The following is a 12,793-nucleotide window of genomic DNA, read 5'->3' on the forward strand; positions in this document are numbered from 1 at the left end:
TGCAGATTAGCATGTTTTCACTGCGATCATAAAAGGATATGCCATGGCATGCAGTTTTTGAAAAACATCAAAGTTCTCAACCTACAGCAACAAAAATGGCAGGCAATCTGAGCCAGGAGCCTGTGGCTTCCTCTCACTGCCAGTCTCTGAAGAATATGAAAGCACTGCAGCCCCCTGAACCCCCAGTTACCGCCCGCTCCATGAAGGGCTTCTCCTGGGGGCAGGCTAGAGCAACCATACTTACTGGAGTCCTCCCACTGGAGTAAATGCAGCTTCCACGCAGAATAATACAAAAATCCCAGTACCAGAAAAAGGCAGAGGGCTAGCAGCAGATTGCGTACAAATACCAAGAGTCCCATCTTCACATGATTTACGATTTCCTACATGACCTAAAATCAAAAAACAAACAAAAAACCAATTTAGGTCTTAAAGGATAAAGCAATCATCTCGTTGATATACTCTACCTTAAAATAAGTGTGCATAGGAGAATTTGCAAATGAAGAACCACCTGAATTCCTGACATGGTGTCCTCCAACCTGCTAGCCCTGGGTCTTAAGAAAACAGCTTCACCAGTCACTCAGTATCAAAGCCAGAAATCAGCGATCACCCCAGTGTCCCTCCTCTCCCGCGTTCCCAGCAGCCAATGACCAAATTCTGGCAATTCCAACTCTGCCAGATAAACCCTCAATCACACCCCCTGCCCGCCCATCACTACCCTAGTCCGTGCCACCACTGGGCCCCAAAGACAAGCTCCCCCCATCTCCAAACTGCACTCTCCCAAATCCACTTTCCACACAGAAGCAGGACTGGTCTGTTAGCAACACAAAATCTGACATTCCTCTCCTCCTTAACCCCTCTCCACTGCTGCTGTGATAACACCACAACCTTGGTGGCTGAAAACATGAACATATTATCTCAAGTCCAGGTGTGGTTCAGCAGGGTCCTCTGCATGGGGTCTCCCAGGGCCAAGACCAAGGGGGCACCAAGGGCTGTGCTCGGCTCTACAGACTCCTAAGGCCAAGCCGCCTCCAAGCTCACTCATTCCAGCTACTGGCCAAATGCAGTTCCCTGCATCTGCAGAGCCGGGTCCCCATCTCCTTGCTGGTTATCACACAGTCTCTGCTCCTGTATTTCCTTCTCATGTTTTCCAAGGAACCCCCTTAAGCCACAATGGGTTAGGTCTCTCTCACCCTGAGTCTCTCTACCACATTTTGCTTCTGTGTCCGGCCAGAGAAATTTCTTTGCTTCTCAGGCTCATGTGATGAGGAGGTTGGGCCCTCTTGAAGAATCCAGGATAATGTCCCTATTTTAAGGTCTATAGCCTTAATTGCATCTACAAAGTCCCTTCTGGCATATAAGGGAATATATTTTTGGATTCCAGGGATTCAGGTATGGACATCTTTGGGGTGCCATTCCTCCTCACACACCTTTCAGTAAATCCTCAATCCCTTTAAAATAAACGAATTGCCCCTTAGAGTCTAGCAGCTTCTGACTGCGCCCCTACTTTACTCTCCAAGCCACCTCTTACACTCCCAACCTTGTCTGTGTCCTGTGCCTGTCATCTTCCAATTCATAGGAACGTAGCCTTGTTATTTCTCTCTCCCCGAGGCCTGTCTGGAACATTCTCTGCCACACTGCTTGCACCTATGGCACATTATCTGATGGATGCTCATCTGAAATGGAACATCAGCCAAGAAGACTTCCCAGGATCACCCTCAACCCCAATATTTTAAATAAAGTGATAAAAAGTTATCATTTGCAGATTTAACTGTCCACCTAGAAAAGCAAAGAGAATCAACTGAAAAACCATTAGAACTAATAAGTAGGTGATTATTAAGATTAATTTACAAAAATTTTTAAAGTTTTATTTATTTAAGCAATCTACACCCTACATGGCACTCAAACTTACAACCTTGAGGTTAAGAGTCACATGCTCTCCCAACTGAGCCAGCCAGGTGCCCCACAAAAACCAACAGCTTCTTAAAAACTATACCAGCAATAACTGATGAGAACACATAAGGGGAAGAATTCCACTCATGATGGCAACAAAATCTGTAAAATATCTAAAAATGAACAGGAGGAAACGGGCAAGATTTTCACCAACGAACATAAGAGATCTGAATAAATAAAGACACATAATAAGCTCCTAAGTGAGAAGTTTCAGCACTGGAAATAATATATCAGTACTCTATAAATTCAATCTGACTCCAGGCAAAACCCATGTTTGTTTGTTTAACTTAAATCTAAAGTTAATCCGAAGATTTCATGCCCAAGAAGAGCCCAGAAATTAAAAAAAAAAAAAAAATTAGATGAGGATTTGCCTTATCAGATATGAAAACTGATGCAAAGGATGCCTGGGTGGCTCAGCTGGTTAAGCGTCTGCCTTCGGCTCAGGTCATGATCCCAGAGTCCTGGGATCGAGTCCTGTATCGGGCTCCTTGCTCAGCAGGGAGCCTGCTTCTCCCTCTGCTTGCCACTCCCCCCTGCTTGTGCTGTCTCTTTCTCTCTCTCTCTGACAAATAATAAAATCTTAAAAAAAAAAAAAAAAAAAAACTAACTCAAAGCTGTAATTCTTAAGATAGATGAGTACTGGCACAGGAAAAGACAAATAGATCAATAGAACAGAGTAAAGTCTACAGATGCACTCACAAAAGAGACAGATACACATATATATAAATGAATTTACCTTATCTATATATGAATTTATTCTATGATAAGCATATAAATTTTGCAAAGAAAAAAAACATGATAGGCTACATAGCTAACTGTGATGTGGTTATCTCCAGGAAACACGATGAAACAATGGGAAGTACTTTTCCTTTTATATATGTCTAAAATTCAATTTATTTGTTTTAAGCCGCAAGTATTACTTCTATAATTTTTTTTAAGATTTATTTATTTGTGAAAGAGAGAGAGAGAGTTGGGCAGTCTGGTGGCTCAGTGGTTTAGAGCTGCCTTCAGCTCGGGGCTTGATCCTGGAGTCTTGGGATGAAGTCCCGTATTGGGCTCCCTGCATGGAGCCTGCTTCTCCCTCTGCCTGTGTCTCTGCATCTCTCTCCCTGTGTCTCTCATGAATAAATAAATAAAATCTTAAAAAAAAAGAGAGAGAGAGAGAGAAAGAGCATGAGCCAGAGAGGCAGAGAGAGAGGGAGAATCTTAAGCAGACTCTGCACTCAGCACAGAACCCGACATGGAACTCAATCTCATGACCCTGAGATCATGACCTGAGCTGAAATAAAGAGTTGGACACTTAACTGACTGTGTCACCCAGCCACCCTATACCTCTATAATTTTTTATATTAAAAAAAATCAAAAAACACATTGTAGAAATGTAAACTGGTAAACTCCTGAAGGAGCAACTGGGAAATAGCTACTAAAATTTCCAACATTCATGCACCTCCACCTACTATTTCTACTTCTGTGATTTTTTCCTACAGGAACATTCCAACAAATACTTTACAAGATATGTATATGATTATTCATTAGCAATGCTCATTATAAGAACAAAATACAAGAAAAAAATTTCAAATGTCCATCAATAGTGAACAAAGAAATGAATTACGGTACGTCTACACAATGACATCTCTATCAGTGGGTGTCTTGGCAGGAAACAGATGGCACTCGCAAAGGAATTAACCAAAGGAAGTTAATGATGGGACTTTTTTATAGCTGTGTGATTAGAGTTAAAGGAACCAACCAGGGGTGGTGAAGCACCCAGGGACCATCAACAGTAGGAAGCTACTCCTGCCTTCGAGGTAAAAGAACAAAAGACAGAAGGGTTCCAGTGGAAGAGAGCCCAGCCATCGGGAGCAGTGCTGCGGACTGGGGGGCGGGGGGGGGGGGGGGACACAGCCACTCCAGGGGGCAGAGGGGGATACGAAATGCTCTGACTTCTCTCATCACTTTGATCTCTGTCAGTGTCTTTTATCAGCTGATTCCAACTGGAAGCCAGAGGGCAAGGAAGCTGGGATGATGCTGTCTGTAAAGGTCAGTCACCAGCACAGAGGATACAGGTGGGTAATGGATCAATGAGGGGAGGAGAATAACAAGCATAGACCATGATGTATTGGTTAGATAGAGTGAGGCACTGCTGTATGTCCTGCCACGGGGGAAATGTCTAGTATATACTGCTAAATGAAAACAAAAATTGAGTTGTAGAATAGTAATATACATCTACGTAGGGCCTCATACTGGTGGTAACAAACAAGGGCAACAGTAATACTGAAAATTAAGGCTACATATTAAGTACATACTTAATATGCATAGACTGAAAAGTAGAGGGGGTGTTTTATACAATCTATTTATTAGTATATTTATTATTTTTAATTTTTTATACTTATGCAAATAACAAAGTTTTCAAATTGCAAATGAACTCAGAGACTTGCAATTCTAGCAACACAAAGGACTATATATCCAGTGCTCCCAATGAAGACAAATTTAAAGTATAAGTGGCCTGCCTACAAAAGCAGGTGGCTGTTGGAAAGCCTTTCCCTTCGGAAGATGGCTGGTACCAGGCCCTCCTCCTTCTGTCTGTCCTGAAAGCAGATGTGATACCTGAACTGCCACAGCCACACAGTGACTCCAACCTAAGGCTCCAGCCAACACACAACCATCAGTCAGCCACCTGACTTATCTGTCCATTCAGCAAATATCAAATATTACAGAGAAGGCTGAACTAATTACCTATTTTACTTCTATCTTTTCCATTATGGAAAAGGATCTTCAAATGAAGAGTTAGAACAAACACCCAAAGAGAAAACTGATTTCTAAAAGTGGATGACATACAAAGAAGAGCTTAAAATAAGTCAAGACCTTCAAGACAAGGAAAAGAACAACATCTCGAGATTCTTAAAGAGATAAAATTTCAAACTCATTGCTAGGACAAAAGCTTGAGGCTGTGAGAGGAACCAGTCCTCTCACATACTGCTTGGCAGTGGAAAGGAAAAGACCACATCTAACGAAATTACACATGCTTTTACCCTTTACCTCAATAACTTCACTTTTAAGAAACCATCCAGGGATCCCTGGGTGGCGCAGCAGTTTGGCGCCTGCCTTTGGCCCAGGGCGCGATCCTGGAGACCCGGGATCGAATCCCACGTCGGGCTCCCGGTGCATGGAGCCTGCTTCTCCCTCTGCCTGTGTCTCTGCCTCTCTCTCTCTCTCTGTGAGACTATCATAAATAAATAAAAATTAAAAATAAAAAAATAAAAAATTAAGAAACCATCCCAAGGGCACCTGGGTCACTCAGTACGTTGAGGGTACTACTCTTGATTTGGCTCAGGTCGTGACCTCAGAGTCATGAGATCCAGCCCTGCATCAGGCTCTGCACTCAGCACGGAGTCTGCTTGAGATGCTCTCTCTCCCTCTGCCTTTCCCTCGCTTGTACTCACTCTTGATCTTTCTGCGTCTCTCTAAAATAAATAAAGAAATATAAAAAAAAAAACTATCCCAAAGATACACTGACAAAAATTCAAAACAACTTATGCACATACCTGTTCACTGCAGCACTATTTGTAATATAAGAGTAAGTCAGTCCTTCACTGGGATTAAATGAACTATATAACCACAAAACGAGAGGATTATACAACCACAAAAAGGCGCTCTCTCCACGTTCCTTTCTGAATAATTTAATCTAAAAGCCATTAAGCTTCAGGCACCAATCAAGGCAGGCATGTATACCTGGAATGAAGGGACATGTGGGGCATCAGTCCATCGTGACTGGTCCGGGGGTGTGGCAACAGGCAATACTGGGATTGACCAAGTAAGTAAATATACTGACGCTAAGAGGAGCCAGATTTCTCAATGATGGAGAAGGGAGGTGCAAACAGGAAAACTGGAATAAATTTGGGGGGTGTACTGAAGTGGAAGGGATTGGTGTAAATGGATGGCTTTTGATATATAAAAAAGATATAGGGCAGCCCGGCTGGCTCCGTGGTTTAGCACCGCCTTCAGCCCAGGGCCTGACCCTGGAGACCTGGGATCGAGTCCCACGTCGGGATCCCTGCATGGAGCCTGCTTCTCCCTCTGCCTGTGTCTCTGCCTCTCTGTGTCTCTCATGAATAAATAAATAAAATCATCCTTAAAATAAAATTAAATTTAAAAGATATAAAAATAGAAGTAAAGATAGTGTGTGCCTTTGTGTGCAATACATGCATAAATTCCCAGCTCTGGTCACTGAAAAGGGCCTGGCAGCAGTCATGCTCCGATTACAGGGAGATGTACATCTAGCAACTAGGTCTTGGTTTTTATTTTATTTTTTTAAGATTTCATTTATTTATTTGAAAGACAGAAAGGGAGCATGAGCAGACAGAGGGGCAGAGGGAGAAGCAGACTCCCCACTGAGCAGGGAGCCTGACGTGGGGCTCCATCAGGTTCCTGGGATCATGACCTGAGCTGAAGGCAGATGCTTAGCAGACTGAGCCACCCAGGTGCCCCTAGACCTTGGTTTTTAAATACCATTCTTCCCTAATGGGAACCAAGGATCCCTGGAAGAATGGCCAATAGCAAGGCTGAAGCAAAGAAAGTATAAACAAGCCGAGGCTGGAAACTTCTAGGTGCCTAGAAGTAAGAAAAGTCTCAGAGTAAAACCATGTCAGAAGGAAAAAGGAGCCAGCTTGAGGGGCTCCTAATGGCCAGCTAAGGAGCAATTCAGACCAATAATAATAGATTATAACCCATTAACTAAGAACCTAATGAATGAGAGGAGAAAGCTCTCCCTCAGAGCAGAATGCCCACTAATGAATGCAGAAGGAATAATCTAATTAGAAAGTCACCATTTGGTGACCATTTCAGTAATAATTTGGCTAAGAAATATCAAAGGATGCTAAAATTAATGGGTAGACTTTTGAGAAATGGGGTATTATACAGTCTTCAAGTATCTGCTCACAAGATGTTTCTTAATTACAGAGGGGAGAAGAGTTGCTTTACAAAGGAGAGACCTGATAGACCCACCATAAAATAGCTGAAGGCTATATGAGAGCTCTCTGTAATATTTTTTGCAACTTTTTTTGTAATTTTCAGATATTTCAAAAGAAAAAAGAAACCAAATGCTCAAGTAAGTGTTTGAATGAACATCTAAATGAGACATTTGGCAGCCACGTGAGATGTAACTGATGAAAAAAAAAAAAAGATGTAATTTATGTCTTTAAAAGATTTTATTCATTTTAGAAAAAGAGAGAGAGTGTGTGCACGCACAAGCAGGAGGAGTGGCAGGCAGAGGCAGAGGGACAAGCCAACTCCCCACCAATGCGGGGCTCGATCCCAGGACCCCGGGATCATGACCTGAACTGAAGGCAGATGGTTAACCGACTGAGCCACCCAGGCGCCCCAAAAGGTTTTATTTTGTGAAAAAAAAAAAAAAAAAAACTGTAATGACATAGGGAAATGCTGATGACATACTACTGGGTGAAAAAAAATTGACAAATGATATACCCAATCATTAAAAAAAAGAAGAAAAAGACTAGACTAAAACATAAGAACACTAACACTAGATTAATACTGAAGATTGTTGGGGCTGGAGGAGCTCACATGGCCTCCCTGCGCAGGTGAACAGTTGCAGTAAGCTCGCTTCAGCCGTAGAGGGAATGCGGCGATCTGGGCTCTTGCCTTTCCCCTGCAGTCATCTTTGAGAAGGAGGTGTTTCTCTTCTGTCCAAAGCTGATGCAACACTAAGTGCCAGGAGTTATGCAAAGCACGGGGACGCTAAGACAATCAAATTCATACCCTGCGCTAGAGGGTCCCCAAGTGTGCCACTGACCTTGTAACTGTCAGGCCTGCTGGACGTTACTGTCTTCCCATGCCTTGACCTTTCTACAGCATCTGAAACTGGAGGAGGCAGCACAGCAGGTGGGAGAGACCCTTCTCTGCCTTCTGTGCCTACCAATGCCAGCTCATCTTTAGGGCTCCGTTCAAGTCTTACCTCCTTGGGGAAGCTTTCCTTCATCATAGCCCCATACTCTGTGTCTGCTTCCATAACCTCCCATGCTTACCTGTGTCATAGCATTTATAAAACATCCTGCCTGTTTTTCTGCCTCGGCAAAGAATAAGTACACAATTTGAAAGCAGAAATCTGTAACTTAGGCCTGTGAATCACCTGCCTTTAACAGCACAGCACCACTGTTGAAAGAATAAACTACTGTATTTCTAATGATATGCCCCAACTCCAGACTCGGTATAGTAAGTTGTACACATTCCAAAACATAAAACATCCTGAAGGTATGATTTGTGTGCATGTACATATGCACAGCAATTTTTGAATCAGGAGAGAAGCTTGTGGTAATGTGTGCAGCTTAACATTTCCATTCTGCAGACATCCCCAAGGCAATTTCGTTCTGCTTCTGTGATTTAATTTGCCATCATTATGCTGACCATCCCAAACTTGATCTCTTCCATCTAGATAACTACTTCTGAGTTTCACGTCCGTGTATTTAACTTCCCACTCGACGGCATCATCTAGATGTTTCACAGATGCCCCAAATTTCCTCTTTCTCCACTGGTCCCCATCTCAAGTAAGAAGCAACAGCCTCCCAGGTGCTTCTGTCAGAGACCTGGAAGTCATCCTTGACACTACCCTCCTCCTTGCTCTCACCTCCACATAAAGTCAACCACCGAGTCCTGTGAACTTCGCCTCTGAAACCCTTCCTGAATCCATCCTCCCTCCCTCCATCCCATTTCAAGTCGCTATCACCTTTGGCTTGGACTCCTACTACAGCCCCAGGTTAGCCTCCCATACCCACTCCCGATCCTCTCCAACTCATTCTCCACACAGCAGCCGATGTGAATTTATCTCACTCCCAGGCTTTAACTGTGCAAATGTCTCACCGTCCTTAGGGTAAGGCCCCATTCCCTTCACAGGGCCTGTAAGGCTCAGGTGCTCTGGCCCCTGCCGTCCTCTCCCCACACCTCTTGCCATCCCTGACACCTCGCCCGGGTGGGTCTGCAACACCGACCACCTCTCGGAGTGTTCCAGGCCCCATGCTCCCTTCCCAGGTCAGGATGACACTGTCTGGACCCTCCCACTTCAGCTCACCAGGTCCCACTCAGCCTTTAATTCTCAGCTTAAAGGTTAATTCCACAGAAAAGCCTTACCCGGCTCCACACTTTAGTTAGGTCTCCCTGTTATAAATTCCCACAGCAGCTGTTTATCCTCATCCCAGTACCCAGGGCACTTGTAATCTTCCGCGTATTTACAGTAATTTGTTTTAACATTTATACTGCGGCTAATCCAGGCAGGGAGTGCGTCTATTTAGTCACCACTGTATTCCTGGTAGGTATTCAAGAACTATCTGCTCACTGACTGAAGATTCATTCAGTCAATGATAATATGCTCACAAAAGAAACAAAGAAAGGTATAAAAGGTATATAATGCTAGGTTATTTTAATTGAGCCATCAAAAGAAAATCATAAAAATCTGAGCTCACTGAAACAAACTGCACCAAACTCCTGTCATTTCTAAAACAGCCTACAATACGGTTATTTTCTCAACTCTACCTGGCAACATTTTTTAGTCTAAAATGTCAGAATTTTGCTGACCTTCAAATATCAACCATACTGGATATAAACCCAAGTATGACGAAAGTATGCAGAGCAAAAACCGCTAAGTATTTCCTGAGCATGTCCCCTGTGAATATTTTTGAGGCAAGCTAATTAGAAGTTATTATATGCAGTATTATTTATCATCCAGCTTCCCAAAAAAAGTCACTGAAAAGCTCATCAATTTTTTTAACAAACATTTTTGCTGAATGCACACCTCCTATTCAGACATTATGCATGACTAGGAGGATTTAAGTAGTTAATTAATATGCAATATGTTAAATTATTCTATGAAGAACTGTGCATTTTCTAATTGCAAGTCAATGTGCAGGTAAGTTTATATTGTTAATATTCATATAGCACTTACTGTGGACCAATCACAGGTCTAAGTTTTGAACAATTTAATTCACTGAATCTTCTCGCCAATCCTAAGGTTATCATTCCCATTACATACAGAAAAAACTGAGGCACAGAGAGGTTAAATTATCTTGTTTAAGATCACAGAGCTAGTGGAGTGCCTGCGTGGCTCAGGTGGTTAAAAATCTGCCTTCACAGGTCATGATCCCAGGATCATGACCCACATCCGTCTCTCCGCACAGCAAAGAGCCTGCTTCTCCCTTGGCCTGCCACTCCCCCTGCTTGTGCTCCCTCTCTTTGTCAAATAAATAAATAAAATCTTAAAAAATACTAATAATAATAATCACCGAGCTAGTAAGTGGCAAAGCCAGGATCCAAATCCCAATGATCTGGCTTCAAGTTACAATACTTTTTCATCTGAAGAGGTGCTATAGAGTATATCAAAACAAAACAAAACAAAAAAATCAGCATGGGGTCTAAACAAAAATGCTGCAACCCAGTGGAAGAAAGAAGTAGGGAGGGTTGAGGCAAAACATGGTAGATGAAGATCCCAGGACAGAAAAAAATGCTGTCACAGAACAGATTAAAGATCCTTAACAAAGATTACCCAAGCCCCCACCCACTCCCAAATGGCTCACAAGAGCTAAGAGCAGGCATTAAAGGGAGAGCTCAGGGAAAAAATACTAAGAAACACCATTTTTCTTAATAAAATAAAATTAGCATTCAGGTAGAGTGAACAAAGAAAAAAAAAATACCATCACGAAAATGAAAGTCTCAGTGGAAGAGAACAAAGTGGTCACTGCTGAAAAGACAGTTAAGAGTCATGAAAGCAACAGTGGGGGTGCCTGGCTGACTAAGTGGGGAGAGGGTGTGGCTCTTCATCTCAGGATGGTGAGTTTGAGCCCCATGTTGGGTTTGTTTACTTAAAAAAAGTAAAATCTGGGCAGCCCGGGTGGCTCAGCGCCGCCTTCAGCCCAGGGTGTGATCCTGGAGACCTGGGATCGAGTCCCACATCGGGCTCCCTGCATGGAGCCTGCTCCTCCCTCTGCCTGTGTCTCTGCCCCTCTCTCTCTGTGTGTCCCTGATGAATAAATAAATAAAATTAAAAAAAAAAAAAAAAGTAAAATCTTGGAGGGAGGGAGGGAGGGAGGGAGGGAGGAAGGAAGGAAGGAAGGAAGGAAGGAAGGAAGGAAGGAAGGAAGGAAGGAAACACTGGTGGATAAAAAGCAAGATAAAATGAAAAACAGGGGATCCCTGGGTGGCGCAGCGGTTTAGCGCCTGCCTTTGGCCCAGGGCACGATCCTGGAGACCAGGGATTGAACCCCATGTCAGGCTCCCGGTGCATGGAGCCTGCTTCTCCCTCTGCCTATGTCTCTGCCTCTCTCTCTCTCTCTCTCTCTCTCTCTCTCCGCGTGACTATCATAAATAAATAAAAATTTAAAAAAAAATGAAAAACAGGAGCACCTGGGTGGCTCGGCCAGTTAAGCCTGGGCTCAGGTCATGATCCTCACTCTAGAGCCCAGTCCCTCCCCTTCTCATGCTTGCACTCTCTCTCCCTCTCTATCAAGTAAATAAAATCTTTTTAAAAAAGAAAAAGAATAAAAAACGTAGGATTACTAAAACAAATCCAAACAACAAAACAAAAACATGCAGCAGCAGGAGTTAGAGGAGATCCACTGTACTCATAGTTGCTATCTAAAAAAAAAAAAGAGAACCAAGCAAACAGAACAGAAAAACATATGTAAAATTGGACTAGAGAGAGCCGGGCTGAGGGCAAGTTGTCCCAAAGATACAGTATTCTGGCTTCTCTGAATCACAATGCCCTAGGGGCAAGGATAACCTTGGGACCCCCAAAGGGAATGAAAAAGCTGGAGGGATGCTGAGGTCCCAATGACTCCTGTGTGGGTTACTGACTTACTGCCCCTCAGCTCCACATTCACCGTGTTTGCTTGCTCTGTCAAGATGGATCTACTCCCGCTAAGTACTTTTCTTACCAGGAGGCAGGATATTGAGTTCTGTCAGTAAAAGGTGCGGGAGGAAAAAAAGGGTTTTGTTTCTGGGTTCCAGTGTGTTCCTCTGGGTAGGCTCCTCTAGCACATCTGGCTTTCCCAGTGCCCAACCATGTGCAATGAGCAGCAGCCAACAGCTGCCCCAAGCACCCTTCTTGGGCAGTTTTGTAGCAGAGAGCCTCTGGTGAGACTTCTCTATGCAAACAGCTTCCTCCCAACACCACAGAAGGCTGATTTCCAGCCAATTCCAGCACGCAGCATCACAGGAACTCATCTGCAACCCAGCAGGCCATGGTCCTGTCCACTACACCCCAAAGTCTGTATCTTGGCTTGCACCAGGTGTGCGGTGGACCGGGGAGCTCTTCAATGAGCCCTCTCTCTCAGCCCTGGGGTGGTGGTTACTCCTTAAAAGGAGCATCTTAAAAGGTGCTACATCTATATTCTTTAGAGTTCTCTTTATTTCTTTGAAAAGCTTTATTGCATAGCATTCACGTACCGTACAATTCAACCATTTCACATTTCAATGGCTTTTAGTATTTTCACACAGTCGTGCAAACATTACCACAATTTTAGAGCATTTCCATTACCCCACAATGATATCTTGCACCCCTGAGCTGTCACCCCTCTGCCCAACCTCCCATTCTCTTAGCCCTAAGCAACTACTACTCTACTTTCTGTTCTACAAAATAGGCAAATGTCTACAGACACTTCATACATATGGAATCATAAAATATGTGGTCTTTTGTGACAGGTTCCTTTCACTCAGCCTGATGTTTCCAAGGTTCACATATGTTCACATATGTAACAGGATCAGTATTTCATTTCTTTTTAGTGCCAAATAACATTCCATCACATGAATATGCCACATTTTATTTATTCATTCATCAGTTGATGGA

General features: G+C 43.4%; 1 protein-coding gene across 13 annotated transcripts in view; it reads right to left on the reverse strand.

The window, feature by feature from the left end:
• ST3GAL3 (ST3 beta-galactoside alpha-2,3-sialyltransferase 3) overlaps nucleotides 1-12,793 on the reverse strand; it is a 198,136-nt gene that overhangs the window by 172,177 nt on the left and 13,166 nt on the right. For 10 of the 13 annotated variants that reach the window (XM_049094079.1, XM_049094075.1, XM_049094074.1 and 7 more), the window contains exon 2: nucleotides 245-389. In XM_049094079.1, coding sequence (XP_048950036.1) covers nucleotides 245-359 — 115 coding nt within the window. In that variant the 5' untranslated portion in view covers nucleotides 360-389. Of the gene's footprint in view, nucleotides 1-244; nucleotides 390-12,793 lie in introns of those variants that run through there. The other 3 variants (XM_049094082.1, XM_049094081.1, XM_049094076.1) reach the window with 1 other exon arrangement.

This window comes from Canis lupus, chromosome 15, assembly GCF_003254725.2.
Source record: "Canis lupus dingo isolate Sandy chromosome 15, ASM325472v2, whole genome shotgun sequence".
In the NCBI taxonomy this organism is placed as follows: domain Eukaryota; kingdom Metazoa; phylum Chordata; class Mammalia; order Carnivora; family Canidae; genus Canis; species Canis lupus.